Genomic DNA, 15952 nt, shown 5'->3' with positions numbered 1-15952 from the left:
CAGAAGGTAGCTCAGCAAATTCAGAGGGCCCCATAAGGTGACTTGGAGAATCCTCTTTGTTTTGTTGCTTTTGCTTTATTTTCTCTGCTTGCAGTGAAGAAGTTAGGAATGTCTCATGCTCTAGCCGTGGCACAGATCCCTAGCTTGGGCTCCTGCCTTTACTGGGGTATGCAAGCTATAAAAACCACTTTGGGGTCTTTGCATTTTGAGAATTGTAGGTCAATGCCATAGAAATACCTGTTTTCATATTTTCAAATCAAAATTCTGTCAGGTGATAAGACATTTGTTGACTTTAGTCTTCATCAGCTTGTTAAAAATACACAAATTAAGATGGTCTTTTTACTTTGATTTCCATCTAAGTAGTTTTAAATTGTGCCTTGAATAATAATTATGGTAAAAAGATTATTTTATAATATTAATAGCAACCTTTTTCCAGCGTTTATTGTGTGCCAAGGTCTGTTGTTTTCCATCTGTAACTATGTATGTATGTATATGTGTATATATATTAACTGTATATTTGTGTGTGTGTGTACTTTTTTTTGTTTGTTTTTTGTGTGTCCTTGTGAGGAAGATTGACCCTGAGCTAACATCTGTTGCCATCTTCCTCTTTTTGCTTGAGGAAGATTGTTGCTGAGCTAACGTCTATGCCAGTCTTCCTCTATTTTATGTGGGATGCCACCACAGCATGGCTTGACAAGCAGAGTGCTAGGTCCGTGCCCGGGATCTGAACCCGTGAACTTCATGCCGGCAAAGTGGAGTGTGTGAATTTAACCGCTGCGCCACTAGGCTGGTCCCTATATATATTTTTATATATAAATGAATTCTTGTTTCCTACTCCGAGATATAGGTACTGTTATTTCCACTTTACAGGTGAGAAAGCTGAGGCACTGTGAGTTAGGTAACTTGGTTGAGGTCACACAAATAGTACGTGGTGGAACCAAAATTACAACCCAGATAGTCTGGCTCCAAAGCCTGAGTGCTTCACCCTCTACTGCCGTGTTTTAAGGCACACCTTTTGTTTGTGTTTTTTAATGTATAAATGGGACAGTTACTAGAAGTTTTGTAAATTAAGGAGTCTTAGAAGAGGTAAAGAAAATTTGTAGTGCAGTGTGTCTTAAATGTGAATCCTTCTGTGCCAGCTACATAATCCCTTTGGAAAATCGTCTTCAACCATTCTGTGCTTCAGCTTTTACATAGCTTTATCTTCTATCTTTTTAAGTCTCTAAATGTACCTTGGATTGCTATTTTTCCTACTTACATCTGAGTTCTAAACCCTTAGCTTAAAACTTTGCTTCAGGATTTTTGTGATTTCAGTAACCTACCTGGATTTGGAGATGTGGAAGATAGTCTTCTGTAATTTAAAGCTAACAAATGGAAAGCTTCTCTTTCATCTTTGAACTGTAGGATATTTTCAGTGTTAGTTTATTCTCATTATGATTATCCTTTTTGTCTTCTCTCTCCATTTGTTTGTATATCTACTTTTAATTTCTGGATGGTGTCTTAGTGAAATCCTGCATGTCCATCACAGTAGCCACTAGCCACATATGGCTCTTTAAATTTAATTAAAATAAAAATTTAGTTTCTTAGTGGTATTATACATTCTAAGTGTGCAGTAGCCACGTGTCTGGTGGTTCCCAAAACAGCACAGATACAGCACATTTCCGTCATCACAGAGAGGTGTACTGGTAGCACTAAATCAATCATTTTATTGATAAGGAAACTAAGGGCTGATTTAGGTAATTTAAGTTTTGTTTATTGGTTGTTACTCATTAAACTGGTTATCTGCAGAGCTGGATCTGGAACTCAGGTTGTCTGGTTCCCAGTTCTGTGTTCTTTCCACACTGACACCCCCTGAATATTTTCGTTTTATTTTAAAAGAATAGTAGATAATTCAGAGCTATAGAAAAGTATGAAATTCTTTGAGGTAGGGCCTGGAATTAATAGTTCTTTAGTTTTAACAGTCTCAGTAAACATTTAAAATGGGTCTCATTTTACTTCATCTGAGACTCTTCAGGACGTGTATGTTTTATAATGCAAGAAAAACTTGTTTTATTCAGTGGTGTGTTTTTGCCTTGGTTTTCTCTTTCATGAAAGCATTTATTGAGCGTTGAGCTAGGGATTGTGGGTTAGAGGAACAGTACATCATCAGCCCACAGTTCATGATCTTGTGCTGGGGACAGATGTACATGTTTCTCTGTTTACTAGACAAGTTATCCTAAGGGCTGCCTTGAGATACAGTGTTTTCTAGGAGTCTACGGAATGGTGAAGGCTGTTAGAATTGAACATCTGGAACAATTTGTTTTGGAGATACTTGCACTTGAGCTGGGCATTGTGAGGGTTAGGTAGTATTCAAAGAAAAGCATTGCAGATTGTGGAAAGGGTAAAGGTGTGGAGGCGAGAGAATTCAGGTCTGCATTCCAAGTGGGGTGTAGACGGGATGACTGCAAAGGTAAGCAGGCAGGGATGACTTGTGAGGTCTTTTATGCTGTGTCCATGAGTGTGGACATTATTTTGAGTGGAAAGAAACCAAAAAAGGGTTTTTTAAGCAGAGGAGAATCATGATGATATCTGAATTTTAGGGTTTGAAGTAGATAATTCATGTGACAGCCTTTAGAAGGGGAACAGATTGCAGGGAGATGAGCTTTGAGGTCACTGCAGTAATCTAGGCAGTAGGTCATAATCACTAGGGCAGGGGGAATGGGAATGGGGAGGTGGGCCAAGGATGCTTGTAACGGATCTCATAACTGCTTAGAAAATTGGGAAGGGAGAGGAGCAAGGACATTCTCAGGCTCCAGGCCTGAGCAGCTAGAAGAGTGGACTTGTCATAGGATGAGAGAGGAAGAGGAGGAGTTGTGTCAGAAGGGATACGTTCATGTGGCATGTCGAAAGCAGTTAGAAATGTGGTGTGGAATTACAATGAAGATGCTGATTTGGACATGATAGGTGATGGGTGGTCGGTCCATGGGAGTAAATGAGATGAGTGAGACACGAGAGGTAGGTCGAAAATAGAACTCTGGGGGCCGGAGTCGGTGGAGAACGAGGTGACTGAGGATGAGAGAAGAAGTAGAGTCTAGTCTTAGAGAATTGAGTAAAGGAGAGGCTTTAGTTCTATTTAGAGCTTGTTTGATTTGAGCTTCTGTAGGACAGCTGTGGCTGTGGTTTTGTCTTAGACTCTTAATTTGAGGAGCAGACTTCCTTGGGCCACCCTCACGTGGCAATGAAGGGGAAGGAAGCAGCTGCATAGGAAGGTCACACGCAGACAGAGTGGGGTTGAGGCCTCGGAAGGAGGCAGGCGGTCCTGGACATTGGGCGGTTTCCGGTCCCTCAGCGGCGGTGTGTTTGTGTTCTGTGGTGTGGAGCTGCAGCTTCTCTCTCCCCTTTTACCTACATTCTTGGCCTTACTGGTTTGCCTCACCCTTGTTTCTCTGAGTGTGGTCCTTAGATGCCCTCCAGCCCCACAATACCCGAGGTAGTGGTTTAAAACCAAGATTCCTGGGCTGCACTCCAGCTCTGTGGATCAGAATGCTGGCACAGGCGCATGGGCACATGGAGCCCAGGAAGCTGCTTTTAACACACTCGGTGATTCTTATGCACTATCAAGTGTGAGAACCAGGGTCTTATTTGCATTTTTTCCTCTACCTCAGGGCATTTCAGCTTCAGCACTGTTGATATTTTGGATGGATAGTTCTTTGTTTTGGGGTGTCCTGTGTACTGTAGGAAGTTTAGCAGCATCACTGACCTCTAGCCACTAGATGCCAGTAGCACAACTACACCCCCCACCCCTCAGCTGTGACAATCACAGTATCTCCGGACATTGCCGGATGTCCCTGGGGGTCACAGAATTGTCCCTCGTTGATAACAACTGTTCTGTCTTACGGTACCTTCTTGCTCATATTGTTAATTTTTTCGTGGCCCCCATGTGCTATATGCCTTTTCTTCTTTGACTCCTACCACCACTGCCACCATGGTTCCCAGCCCCAGTTCATAAGATAAACGTTGATCTGGCTGATTGCTGTCATTCCTGTTTGGAAAGAGTTTTGTGTAGCAGGACACTCTGGTTGCTCATCTACTGTGGATTGACTGCCCTTGATTCAGGAACCTGCTTCTGGTCCCATCAGCTGTGGCTGGGGGTGGAAGGATCAGTCTTGTCTGTTTCTTTGGTAGGAGTTCACGGGTGAGTGAATAAAAGCATGCTGATCTGTCCCTTTGTTCCTCTTCTCCCCCTCACCTGTGGTACCCTGGCTTTTACCTCCTGTCTGCCTTCCCCAGCTGAGGCCTACCTATTGCACAAAGCTTCCTCTGGGGCAGCTTCACCTCAGCTAATTTTTCCCTTCTTTGAGGTTCTAGATCACATATGGAGCTTGGTGCTGAATGATGTTTCTTTTGTGTTTCTGACTATTTCATGCAGGTGTATGTTTTCTGGGATAAATTCCTTCTGATATTCTATTCCTGTGACACTTTGCACACCGCCGGACTTGTGGAGATCATTCAAAAATATCTACTAACCACTGTTAGTAGCATATTAGAATCAGTTATACTCTTTTAGCACAAATGGCATTATAGGAATAAGTTGCCATATCTCAAAATGATTAACTTGTGCCATTTTTGTTCCAAAAATTTAAGCAACAGTCAAGTAAGAATTAATAGGCATTATTTTAGGAGCCTCTGCTGTTCATGGTGGTAAGATTTGATCTAAAATTGATGTTTACAAGAGAGCTATATGGGTTATAATTTTTTGTCCTTAATCAAGATGGATTTAGACATAAATCAGTTTTCAGCAAGAAGAGAGATTTAGTATAAAGTAAATACGTTGAATAGATATTTTGATCCAAGTCAAAAATATAAATAAGGAAAAGATGAAATTTGTCTTAGTTTGGGCTGCTGTAGCAAAGTACTATAGACTGAGTGGCTTATAAACAACAGAAATTTATTTCTCATAATTGTGGCAGCTGGAAGTGTGAGATTAGGAGGCCGGCATGGTCAAGTTCTGGTGAGGGCCTTCTTCCAGGGTGCAGTAGGCTGACTTCTTGCTGTGTCCTCACATGGTGGGTAGAGAGCAAGAGAGCTCTCTGAGTCCCTTTATAAGGGCCCTAATCCCAGTCATGAGGGCTTCACCCTCATCACCTCATTATCTCCCAGAGGCCCTACCTCCTAATACTGTTACTTTGGGAGTTAGGATTTCAAACTTTGAATTTGGGGAGGGCCTTATGAACAAACATGAACAGTCATTCAGTCCATAACAAACTTATATAAACCAAGGATATATATATATAGTTTCTCCTGAGTAGTTAGCATGGTCTACATACAGTGAGCTCTGTTTAAGTTAAGGGGTCCTTAGAATCAAATAAGAAAATGTATATGTAAGTAGTTTGAAGACTTTAAACTACTAAATTCTAACACTGTTTGTGTTGTGTGCTGGCTATAATTTCAAGCCATTGAATCTTTAGTGTGAACTGACTTTGTCTTGTTTATGCCTTGTGTCTGGTTCATTGTAGGTAGTAGTATTAAGTGGATAAGGGAGGCTGTTTGAGTGGTAGGAATGAGGGTACACTTGGTGGAATACATGTGTATCACTCCTGTGAGTTTGAAGCTTGATTTCTTGCATCTTTCAAGTTTGTATTGCATTGCATTTGCTAATTAAGTTTGAACTAAGTATCTATGAATTACAAGTACCTTATTCCTGTTGCTTATAAATGATGCCCATAACATTAGGTGGTCTGAAGAGTGAGATCAAAGATGTTAACTGAAAGCTCTTGCCTGTGAATGAGTCTGTTGATGATAAGGTCAGGAGGTTTTACTTTTTATGAATATTGGCTGTACTTCGTTGCTGGCAGATGTTCTGGTAAACTTGGAGTGGATGATCACCTCCAAAACTCTTGAATGTAGATATTCCCAGTAGAGCAAAACTAAGATGCCTGCTATTGCTGCTGCTGGTCAGCACAGTTTTGGAGGTTCTCACAAGTAGAATAAAAAAGAAAGGAGGAGATCTCAGTTGGCGAGGAACAGCTGTCATTCACACATTGGGATGTTAGGTGAGCCATAAGTGCCGGGAGAATGGTGGTCTCCGTCTCTTTTGCTCACCTTTGCATCCCAGGCATTTAAATAGCGCCTTGCATGGAGTTGACATTGAGTAAATATTTATTAAGGGAATGAATAGTGGAGAGTCTCTGCCTTCTTGGATTTTCCAGCTAGACTCAATTGAAAAGCTGCCAGAGTTAGCACGAGTTGAGCAAGACTGCAGTAGACCTGGTGGAATGTGTCTAGCTTTGAGCTTGGGATGAACTCTCCAGCGCTGCTCCCTTTGTAACACGAAACGACTGCAAATACCAGTTTATGGGGTTAAATCTCTATGTGAAAGCCCTTTTGCTTGTTTTTAATCTGTTGTATTCACTTTTCTCTTTGCAGTTCTAATTGTGGAGTGGTAAACATATACAGTCAAGATTCTTGTCTCCAGGAAACAAACCCAAAGCCGATAAAAGCTGTAATGAACTTGGTCACAGGTGCTACTTCTCTCACCTTCAATGCTACCTCAGAGATCTTGGCAATTGCTTCAGACAAAATGAAAGAAGCAGTCAGATTGGTAATGTTTCTTTACCCTTTCCTTTTATCATTGATAATTTTTAAATTAAATTGAAAACATGGAAAGATAACAGGGAAGCAGAGTGTTGGATTATTTTTAAAAGAGTAGCTTCTTTTGATGTAGAAATTATTAGGATTGTAGCTTTTGGGTGTGGTTATAGAAATGCACAGTAGCCACCAAATTTGTATTATGTCACTTCTTTTGGGAATGCTGTGTTGTCCACCTTAACATTTGTTAAGTGATGGTCTGCATTTTCAGGTGTTTCTTTTGACATATATGTTAAAGAATCTGTTCAAGGCAAACACTTCATTTCTCTAGTTTTCTTTTTTCATCTTTCTTTTTAAGGCCTGTTGTCTTAATGGAGTGGAGGCAATTCTTAGATTTTCAAAGTAAATTGAGCTTGAAAATAAGTTGTATAAAAAGATTACAATTTAAATACCTAGATAGAATGTGTGACTGTGTCTGTGCCAGGAGTCCCCAGGACCACCCCCAGGTTTGGCAGTTTACTAAGAGGACCCCCAGAACTCAGTCTGTGGTTGTACTCATGCTAAGAGTTATTACAGGGAAGGGATATAAAGCAACGTCAGCAAAGGGAAAAGGGGTTTGGGGCGAAGTCTGGAGGAAACCAGGTGCATGCTTTCAAGAGGCCTCTCCTGTTGGCATCACATGGGACATATTTAATTCCTCCAGCAAGGAGTTGTGACAACATGTGTTGTGTTGTCTACCAGGGAAGCTCATTTGAGACTTAATGCCCAAGGTTTTTGGTGGGGCTTGACCATGTAGGTACCCTCTGCCTAGCATGTACCAAAATTCTAGGCTCCCAGAAATAAAAGCAGGTGTTCAGCTTAAATCATGGTGTGCAAATGGTTTAGGCATGGTGAGCCATCCTTATCATTTAGAGAAAGTTTCACATTAGTGTAGGGACCTGTTTACCAGTCAGGTTCCCAGACACCACCTAAGGGCCGCACTTGCAAGCAGGCCTTTCTAAGGATAGCAGCCTCGGGCCTGTGTTAACCTCAGAGCTCAGCTTAAATGTCACCATCTCTATGAAGTTTCCTCCTCTTCAGGCAGAATCAGTTTCTTCATTCATTTAACAGTTACCTGCTCTAGGCACCAGCTATACAGACGGTGTAGAACTTTGAATGGCAGTGTTGTGTTGTGCTGTTGTTACGTGTATACCACCAGATTGTAAGCACTTTACAGAGACTGTTTTTATCTTGCTCACTTAGCATACTTCATCTGCTTTGTATAATAGTATATAATTTATAAAGGTTTACACAAAAAAATTTTGAGCCAAATAACTGTCCTCAGAGGATTAATGTACCCAGAATCAACAGCTAGTAAAGGGCAGAACTGTGCTTCTAGAGTCCATATTTTTTCTAGCACTTTAGTGGTTTTCCAGCTGAATTTCTCAGAGCCCTAGAATGTGTGCAGGACTTCTGACTCAAGTAGGGCAAGGAGGGGGCTGAGCTCTTATCTGTGTCTGATGGAGCAGCTTCGCTGTTACCTGTGGTGTACATTAGCATTCTGCATAAGATTTTCTTTGAGGGGAGAAAGGATTCTGCTGGAAAAAGAGTTAGAAAAATGCAGTATTGTATTTATTGCCTGTCTGTTGAGTGAATCATTTGATATATGAGAAGGTTCTAATTCAAGTCGGCTTGGAAATCTCCACTCCTATAACGGGAGTAGTGGGCTAGTGCATATTAACCTTTTATCGTTTTAATGGTAGTAAATTGTTTTAGAAAACCATGGGCTCTGTCTCCTGTTGACATAATACGTCTGCAAGACGCCTAGTAGTTAGTTCTGCCTAGTTTGCTTCACTGATCATGGCGGCACTTACGGTTTTTTATTGTGGCAAAATCACACAAGGAATTCATTAGTAACAGCCAAATCCCATTTTTTAAGTGGTAGTCAACCATAATATCTAATGGAAAGAAGCCAGGCAGAGCAGTTTCAGAATGCTTCAGTGAAACGGTGGTAGTATCAGTAAATGCAGTCTCTTATTATAATGATCCAAACCGTCCTGTTATCCCACCACAGAGCAGGATTATAAATCCACGCCACTGCACCAGTTAAGAGACCCAAAAGTTAAATTGTTGTTAACGCCTACAGTCTTGGATGCGGTAGAAAGTTGTGGAACTTCTTATCCATTAAATTAAGGATGGGTGAGCTTTTACTTGTTGAATTTTGATATCTGGGCCTTTATGCCGTTGGAGATAAAAGGAACTTTCTAAGATTAAGAAATTGGGTTTTTATGGGACTTTTTATTAATTAATAGTTCAATTATAGCTTTTAATACAAGAGCCATAAGGAGAGGTTAGAGCGCAGCCGACCCTAACCAGGTGGGGGTCATTGGTCTGAGGGAGGATGTGCTAATGCGGAGAGAGATTACACTGGGGGGCTTTGCGAACAGATACAGTTGAATCTCTTAGGAGGACATTGTAAACATTTTTGCCCCTGATATCCAAGTCAGTAGAGGAGATAAAATATAAAAATAAGTTGTCACTAAGTTGGTGTTTATCCTCTGTCAGAAAGAACACACCAGCCTGTTGTGTGAAGGCATGGCCCTGTGTACAGTTGTATAGGTTATGCGTTGGACAAGGGCACCACGTCTAAGGGCCACCGTTTACACCGTAAGCTTTGTAAGTGTCTGTATTTAACACAGTATTCCTGGTACTCTGTTCTCTTTAGCTACAAAAATGCACAGCTGCCCTCTGGTAAAAATGGTCTTTAAAAAATAGCTGTGTCTTGTGCCCCAGTTTTTACTCTGTAGTGAGCTCCTGATTTGTAATCAGCAATTGGCTTGAGTATAAAGTTACATGAATCCAAATTAAGAGACTGTTTTTTCCAATTTAAGTTAGAAAATAAAAAGAGTGGTTTAATATAATTATCTTTAACAAGTCATTCAAGTAGAAAGGTTGGTTCTGGTGTATTTTGTTTTGGAAAAGTCAGAAAAACAGCTCCTCAAACTTCAAAGTCATGCCGGGAAAGTTCATGAGCAAATGTCTGGGGCATAGTTTAAGGGTATTGGGTTACGTATAGGATGGAAACAAAAGTAAGGCGTTGGACAGTTCTCTTCTTGGCACTCACAGCAAATGGTTATTTCCTGATGGTCTGCTCCCATGATGCTTTGGATCACCTGTTCAAAGTTGGTGCATACTGGGGGGATGCAAACTTGTAAAAACCTAAGCAAAATACAATTAAGAAGCCAAACCACTTATCAAAAATTCATATAATTTCTGCATTCTCAAACCAAGTGTAAATACATTTTGCATATCCATATTGTGGCTTCTCTCCTAAAATAATAGCCTGCTTTACTAAGTACTTTAAAAAATATATACTGAAATTTTCCAAGAAATCTGTATAGAAAGTGGTGTTTAAGAAATTTAAAAGTTAAGATTGAATCAGGGTTCTGCTTTAATGGGTCAGGACCACTCCTCATTAGCGTTAATGTCTTTGCATTGATGTCACACTGTGCAGGCAGAACCTGCCTTCTGGAGAAGTTGAGAATAACTGGAAATGGCTTGGAGATTGACTGTGAGCTTTACTTTGTTGAGGAAATGGTCACTGTTATGTATCAGAAGGAGTAGGGCCTAGTAAAGTGACTGACTGAAACCTGGTTGATAGACAGATGTATATATTAATGGGTTTTACTCTGTACTTGTCTGTGAAAAATCACTTTGATTGAATGGTTTCAAGTCTCATCTAAAAGTGTGGAGGATAACAGACTACCAAGATAAATAGCTGAATGAGAAGTCTGAATGTATTTGAATATGAAAGGTGTTAGATTTCTTAGAAGAGCTGGAGAACATTTGAAAGTGAGAGTTCTTAAAATCCTAGTTTGCTTAAGATAACTGCTTCTGTGCTTGGATTTTGTTTACCCACAAATTGGATTAGCACTTGTCTCACCCATCTTGGATTTGGGCCCATTCTTCCCAGAAGTAGACTCTCTTGGAATAATAGCCTCTGCCCCTCCTCATGCTTGGGCCCGGCCTTGAGGTGAGCTTTCGGTTCGCTCTAAGTCAGAACAGTTTGACTGGATGAACCAGGTTTTCATGATTCAGTCTTCCTTGAGGAGAGATGGCAGAAGGCAGAATATATGACATAGTTGAAAAGTAAACGTGTATAAAGGAAATAATGTGATATTGGAAGACTGTGAATTTGCGTAGGCTTCAGTTATGTAAAATCAGACTCTTCCTAATGTTTAAATATCTGTTCCCTGTGACCAAATTTTAGTCTTCTTTCCTGTGGTCATTAAGTTAGAGCAGTAATGGGTACTGCTGTTGACTTTTCACTTTAGTTTATTCATTCGTTTACTCATTCAGCAAACGTTTAGATCTCCCAGGCACCAGGGTAGGAAAAGCATCAGAAAATGCTTTCTTCTTTTTCCTCCCTCCCCTCTCAGTTAATAGCACGTTGAAAATCAAATTTTAATTTTGGAACACTTTACCTCATTAAGAGAACTATACCTTATGTGTGCTACAATCAAATGCACTTTCTGTTCCAGCAAAAAGATAAAATGAAGACTAGATTTTAAGAAAGATGAGTTCCCAGTTGTTGCAATTTAAAGCTTTTTATTTCCTGCAGGTTCACCTTCCTTCCTGTACAGTATTTTCAAACTTCCCAGTCATTAAAAAGAAGAATATTTCTCTTGTTCATACCATGGATTTTTCTCCCAGAAGTGGATATTTTGTCTTGGGGAATGAAAAGGGCAAAGCCCTGATGTATAGGTAGGTATCATTTATGTTTGAAAGAAATAGCGATAAACTTGAAAATGTGAAGAGATGCTATCATTACATTCCTATTTCTACAATTATGTACAATGTATTAATTCTACAATTTATTAATCAATTACAATGAGAAATTATTAAATGATAAATTGTAGAGTGTTCAGCTTGACTCTCATTGTCATTCTCTAATAAAATGTGCATTTTTCTACCATAAAATGTTACTAGCAGAAAAGTTCATTGGGGGAATTTGGGGGGTGGGGCGGGAGTGTAAGCTGTATTTTGAGAATGTCAAATTGAAAAAAAGTAGCCACTTTAATAATAATGCCACTTTCTTGGTGCCTTATGTTTTGATTAACCTTTGTTGATTTGACAATTCACTACTTGTTAGATTTAAGTGATTTTTTTTTTTTAAAGGGATTTCTTTCCCTTCAGCTGTAAATAAGGATGTTAACTACAAAGATACCGAAAAGTTAGGCTCTGCCCAGGTTCTTTTCTGCACTCAATATATTTGGCTATAAAGCAGGAACAGACAAAATCTCATTGTATCATTGCTAGAAGATATAGGTGACAAAGTGGCTCTTTGGGGAGCACTGAAGAGCTGGAAGCCTGTGACTTAACCCACAGCCCCCTTTCCTCGCTCCCTTGTGTTGGTAGTGAATGCTGCATAGAGGCCTGTGTTTATGTTCGTATGCTCAGGGAAGGCCTGCTTTCCTAGTGAACTGAAATCTAGGGTGAAGAAAAGGAGGAATGTAAATCGGTTTTCAGGAGATGGTTGTGAAGAGAGAATATAACAATAATATGGTTTAAAGTTCTACTTACTTTGAAAGGAAAATGGGTTACACCAGGAAAATTGATAATTCCATCAGTGTCATTTTGGATCATTTTTGGAGTGATTCTTTCCATTTGGATTCTATAAAAGGATGCAGATTATTACTGTACTTAGAAATTCTCTTCCAAAGCTTTGGTTTATTATAATAACGGAAATATTTTTCTCTAAGTCCCAAAGGCCATTAGATTTTTCACCAGAGCATTGCTGTCTAGTGAGACTTTCTAGCAAATGGGTTGAACTGACAGCATTTCTTTTGGGTATGGCTGATCAGGTATTTCACAGACCCCAGTTTGATGCTTAGGAGCAAGCTAAAATCTGAAGCATTAGCACTAGGGTCCTTCAGAATGTCAGACAGGGGTGTCTTATCCTAGCTGGCTGCTGAGAAGGATTGTGATTACATTCCCCGCCTCCAGTCTTCCTAAGTGCCGTTTCGTGATCTGAGTGACAGTATGCTGGGTAATCAGAAAGTTGTTGAGATGATTTCTCTTTTACTTTTTCAGGTTGCACCATTACTCAGACTTCTAAAGAGGTTATTTGAAGTAAGGACATCCTGTTTTATTGGTTCTACAGGTTTTAAGGTTGCACCCATTGCCTCAGTTGCTGGAGGGACTAGATTAGCTGATGTCTGTGTCTTTGCCCCTGGGTTGCTGTTGTCTTCAGTTAGGGTAGGAGGATGGAAGTAGATCAGGAACAGTCTAGTTGGACTTAGACCTTCTGTGGGAATTTCTTATCCCAAATCACAACACTCTGGCTCTATTCTTCTGAGGTCAGATCTCTAATGTTGTATTCAGTGATGGTCATGAAAATTGTGATTACCAACCATTTAATCCACAAATGAGAATAGACTTGAGAGAGAGAGAGAAGTGTCTTCAGGTATAATTATAGCTTATGCGAGCTCAAGCCCTTGTATTCTGTGTGTGTTTTTTGAGAGATTATAAGTGACATGCCCAGCTAGTTAATGGTGGCTTGTCACAGAGCTAGTTAATGGCTGGGTCTTAGTTTTGTTACCCAGTGTTTAAAACGGTAGGGCATGCTTCCCTTCCCATGGCTTGACCTTTGACCTACGATATGGTGGTACTGAGGTTGAGCCTTGCACTTGGCCTGTTCATCACAGTTGACTATTTGGTCTTCTCTGAGATCCATAAATGTTGAGGAGAGACTCTGGGAGGGCATATAGATTTAATTAGGGAGAAGAAGTTTTGGAAGCAAAGGGATTTTGAGCAAAACAGCCAGGAGGGGAAAGCAGTCCAGATATCCTGCCTCCCAAAATTACAGTGCCAGTACGTATTGTTTGATGACTAGCAGCTGTAAATCAAGTGTCTAATTTCTTCTCTTCTTTCCTCAGATCCAGTTGAGCCACAAGAGAAGCCTGTCCTGATATATCTTCTCAGAAACTTTCCTGAATGTGCGATAATATATGGATAATGATTTATTGAGCCAGCTGTGTTTAAGTTAACAGAAATGTCTTAATAAACACGTGGCAACTTTTGTTTGAAAACAAGTGTATGTGGTTCTTCCCTCCCCACCTACACACATGCACACTGACTTGTATGCGTTTCTTTTAAGACTAAACATGAGAGAGAGGAAACACTGGTCTGTAGCCAAAAATAATAGAGGCAGATATGTTCCTATTTCACAATGAACCCTGATGAATAGTTCCCCCTTTTTCAGCATAGGTCTCTCCATGTTTTGGGGATTGGATAACAGAGGCTCTGATGAGCTATGGAGGTCATTTCGCTTGAGATGATGTCTCATGAAATGAATTTTGAACTTCAGGTTTTCCTAGAAAGGTGGTTATGGAGATGAAAAGGCTTTTCTGGGCTTGGCAGTTGGAATGGTTATCAATGCTACTTGTCGGGGAAGAGGCATGTGAAAACCTGGCACACTTTTCCTAAATATTAGCCACTCCGCTTCCTGGAAATGTTCATTATGTCAACTTAAATGTTTCATTTGACTTAGGTTCCAGGGTTGACAATTGGTTCCATAATTCTTTAATCATAGTATAAGCTTGCTTTAGACTACTTCCTACATTTCTTGGGAAAAACTGACACTGTATTAGATATTTAAGTATTAAAGGGGTTAGTTAGGAGAAGTATCAACTAGGTCTATGAACTTTCACCCCACCTCCTTGCTAAACATGGAAGAGAAAAGTCAGGTGAGAGGAGGAAGTTTTTCCAGTGACAAAAAATGGCTCTGGCTCTGCCCAGAGAAGTAACAGATCCCACTTAACTGTCTTCAAACAAACAGGGCAGCGGCAGGTATCTTCAGGGTCTTCAAGGCCCTTCCCAGTCTACGGGCGATGACCTTGAGCAGCCCAGTAGGTGTGGGTTGTGTTCGCGTATTTCAGCATCTTTCTAAAACAACATTTTCTGTTCAGATGGACTATTGCTTTGTGATTGTGGAGACCCTTCCTCTGTTCCCTCCTTTTTCAGCAACATCTTCCATGATTAAATAATAGTAATGCTGAAAATTTCAGATTCCTGGCCCGGGTTGGCTTGTTAGGGTTATTTCTCTCTCAAGTTGCTAGGGGGCAGTGTTGGATTATGTGAGTAACTGAAGGCGAGGTGTTTTATAGCTTTTTACCGTCGCCTTGTCTTTAGCTCCAGCTAAATCGTTTGTTTCAGAAACGGACACCAAGCCTTGTATGTGCTTATTTTGCTTATGGTTTTCAGCGTGTGAAAGATTTACAGGAATTTACCATTCTAGAGAAAACGATGGAAGCAGAGTTTAAGTTTTAACTCTACCTTGTTAACATGGCCGGATCGTTTTATACTCTACTAGAGGCAGAGTAAAGAATTCCCAGTTCTGATCTCCAAGATAGACAAATGTGCTGTTTGTTCTACAGAGATGCTGCCGGTCCTCTGTCTTGTCTTTTCATGTTTTTTTCCCCTTGATGGGAGTTGGGAATTTGAGTCAGCCTCTCATTTCTACCCCTTGTGGCCAGTGCCAAGCTAACTCTTCAAGGGGATGAGAGCCACAATCATGAGCTCATTTACACAGTTCTCTATTGGCAGTTGCTAAGATAGCATGAATGTGGCTCGTATCTCTGTTTTGGGGGCCCATCTTGAGCTGTGAGGTGGTATTTTGCCGTCCAGAGCCACACAGGATGTAGTTGGGTTTACTTGGAGTGATGAATTGACAAGTTGACATCTTCGGAGTGTCCCACTCCTCTCTCCCTCCATCCCTGCTCATATTTGTTGAACTAAAGAATTATTAACCTATTGAAATTTCTCTTGTTTGAACAAATTACAGATGAGAAGTCTCTTGCCTTGCTGGATGTTGTGTGCGTGTGTGTGTGTTTCTGGTGGGGATGTGTGACCCTTTCTAAGTCTGCACAGAATGAAGTGACTAGCTGCAGGGTTTGTGACCAGCATGTTTACACTTCAGTTTGGGAATGGATGGAGGCCAGCAAATGCTGGAGAAATGAAGTGCTTGCTCACACCTGCAGTCAGCTCTTAAACTACTTGGGGCCCCACTATGTGCATCTTCAAGTTAACACAAGAAACAACATTGTCTGTTCTGTTGTTCTGTTCTGGAGGAAATGGGGCAAAAAGTGTGGAGAGGTCGAATGTGGGGTGGGAACAGAATTTCTGAGCCCCTGGTGCTGTACTTGTGCTGACATGAGGATATTTGCACAATCTCATGAAATTCTCATTGTTCCTCTCTGTGGGAAGTAATAATTTCTTTTTACAGAGAAGTAAATTGAGGTTCAGAGAGGTCGAATATCCCAAGCCTAAAGCCATTACCACCACTGACCTTCAAGGTAGGGTGTGCATACCCCAACAGTATACAGCCCTGTTGAGGTATGCACAC

At 40.6% G+C, this 15952-nt stretch overlaps 1 protein-coding gene across 2 annotated transcripts in view; it reads left to right on the top strand.

Moving 5' to 3' along the window:
- The window catches only part of UTP18 (UTP18 small subunit processome component), a 35714-nt gene extending 22077 nt beyond the window's left edge, over nt 1–13637 (top strand). The window contains exons 11-14 of one of the 2 annotated variants that reach the window (XM_046677241.1): nt 6406–6580; nt 11168–11310; nt 12640–12678; nt 13485–13637. In XM_046677241.1, coding sequence (XP_046533197.1) covers nt 6406–6580; nt 11168–11310; nt 12640–12664 — 343 coding nt within the window. In that variant the 3' untranslated portion in view covers nt 12665–12678; nt 13485–13637. The remainder of the gene's footprint in view (nt 1–6405; nt 6581–11167; nt 11311–12639; nt 12679–13484) is intronic. The other variant, XM_046677242.1, reaches the window with a different exon arrangement.
- Nucleotides 13638–15952: the final 2315 nt, after the last annotated feature.

Source organism: Equus quagga, chromosome 11 (genome assembly GCF_021613505.1).
Source record: "Equus quagga isolate Etosha38 chromosome 11, UCLA_HA_Equagga_1.0, whole genome shotgun sequence".
In the NCBI taxonomy this organism is placed as follows: Eukaryota; Metazoa; Chordata; class Mammalia; order Perissodactyla; family Equidae; genus Equus; species Equus quagga.
Note: the sequence above shows the minus strand (reverse complement) of the source record. Positions and strands in the feature narration are given on the sequence as shown.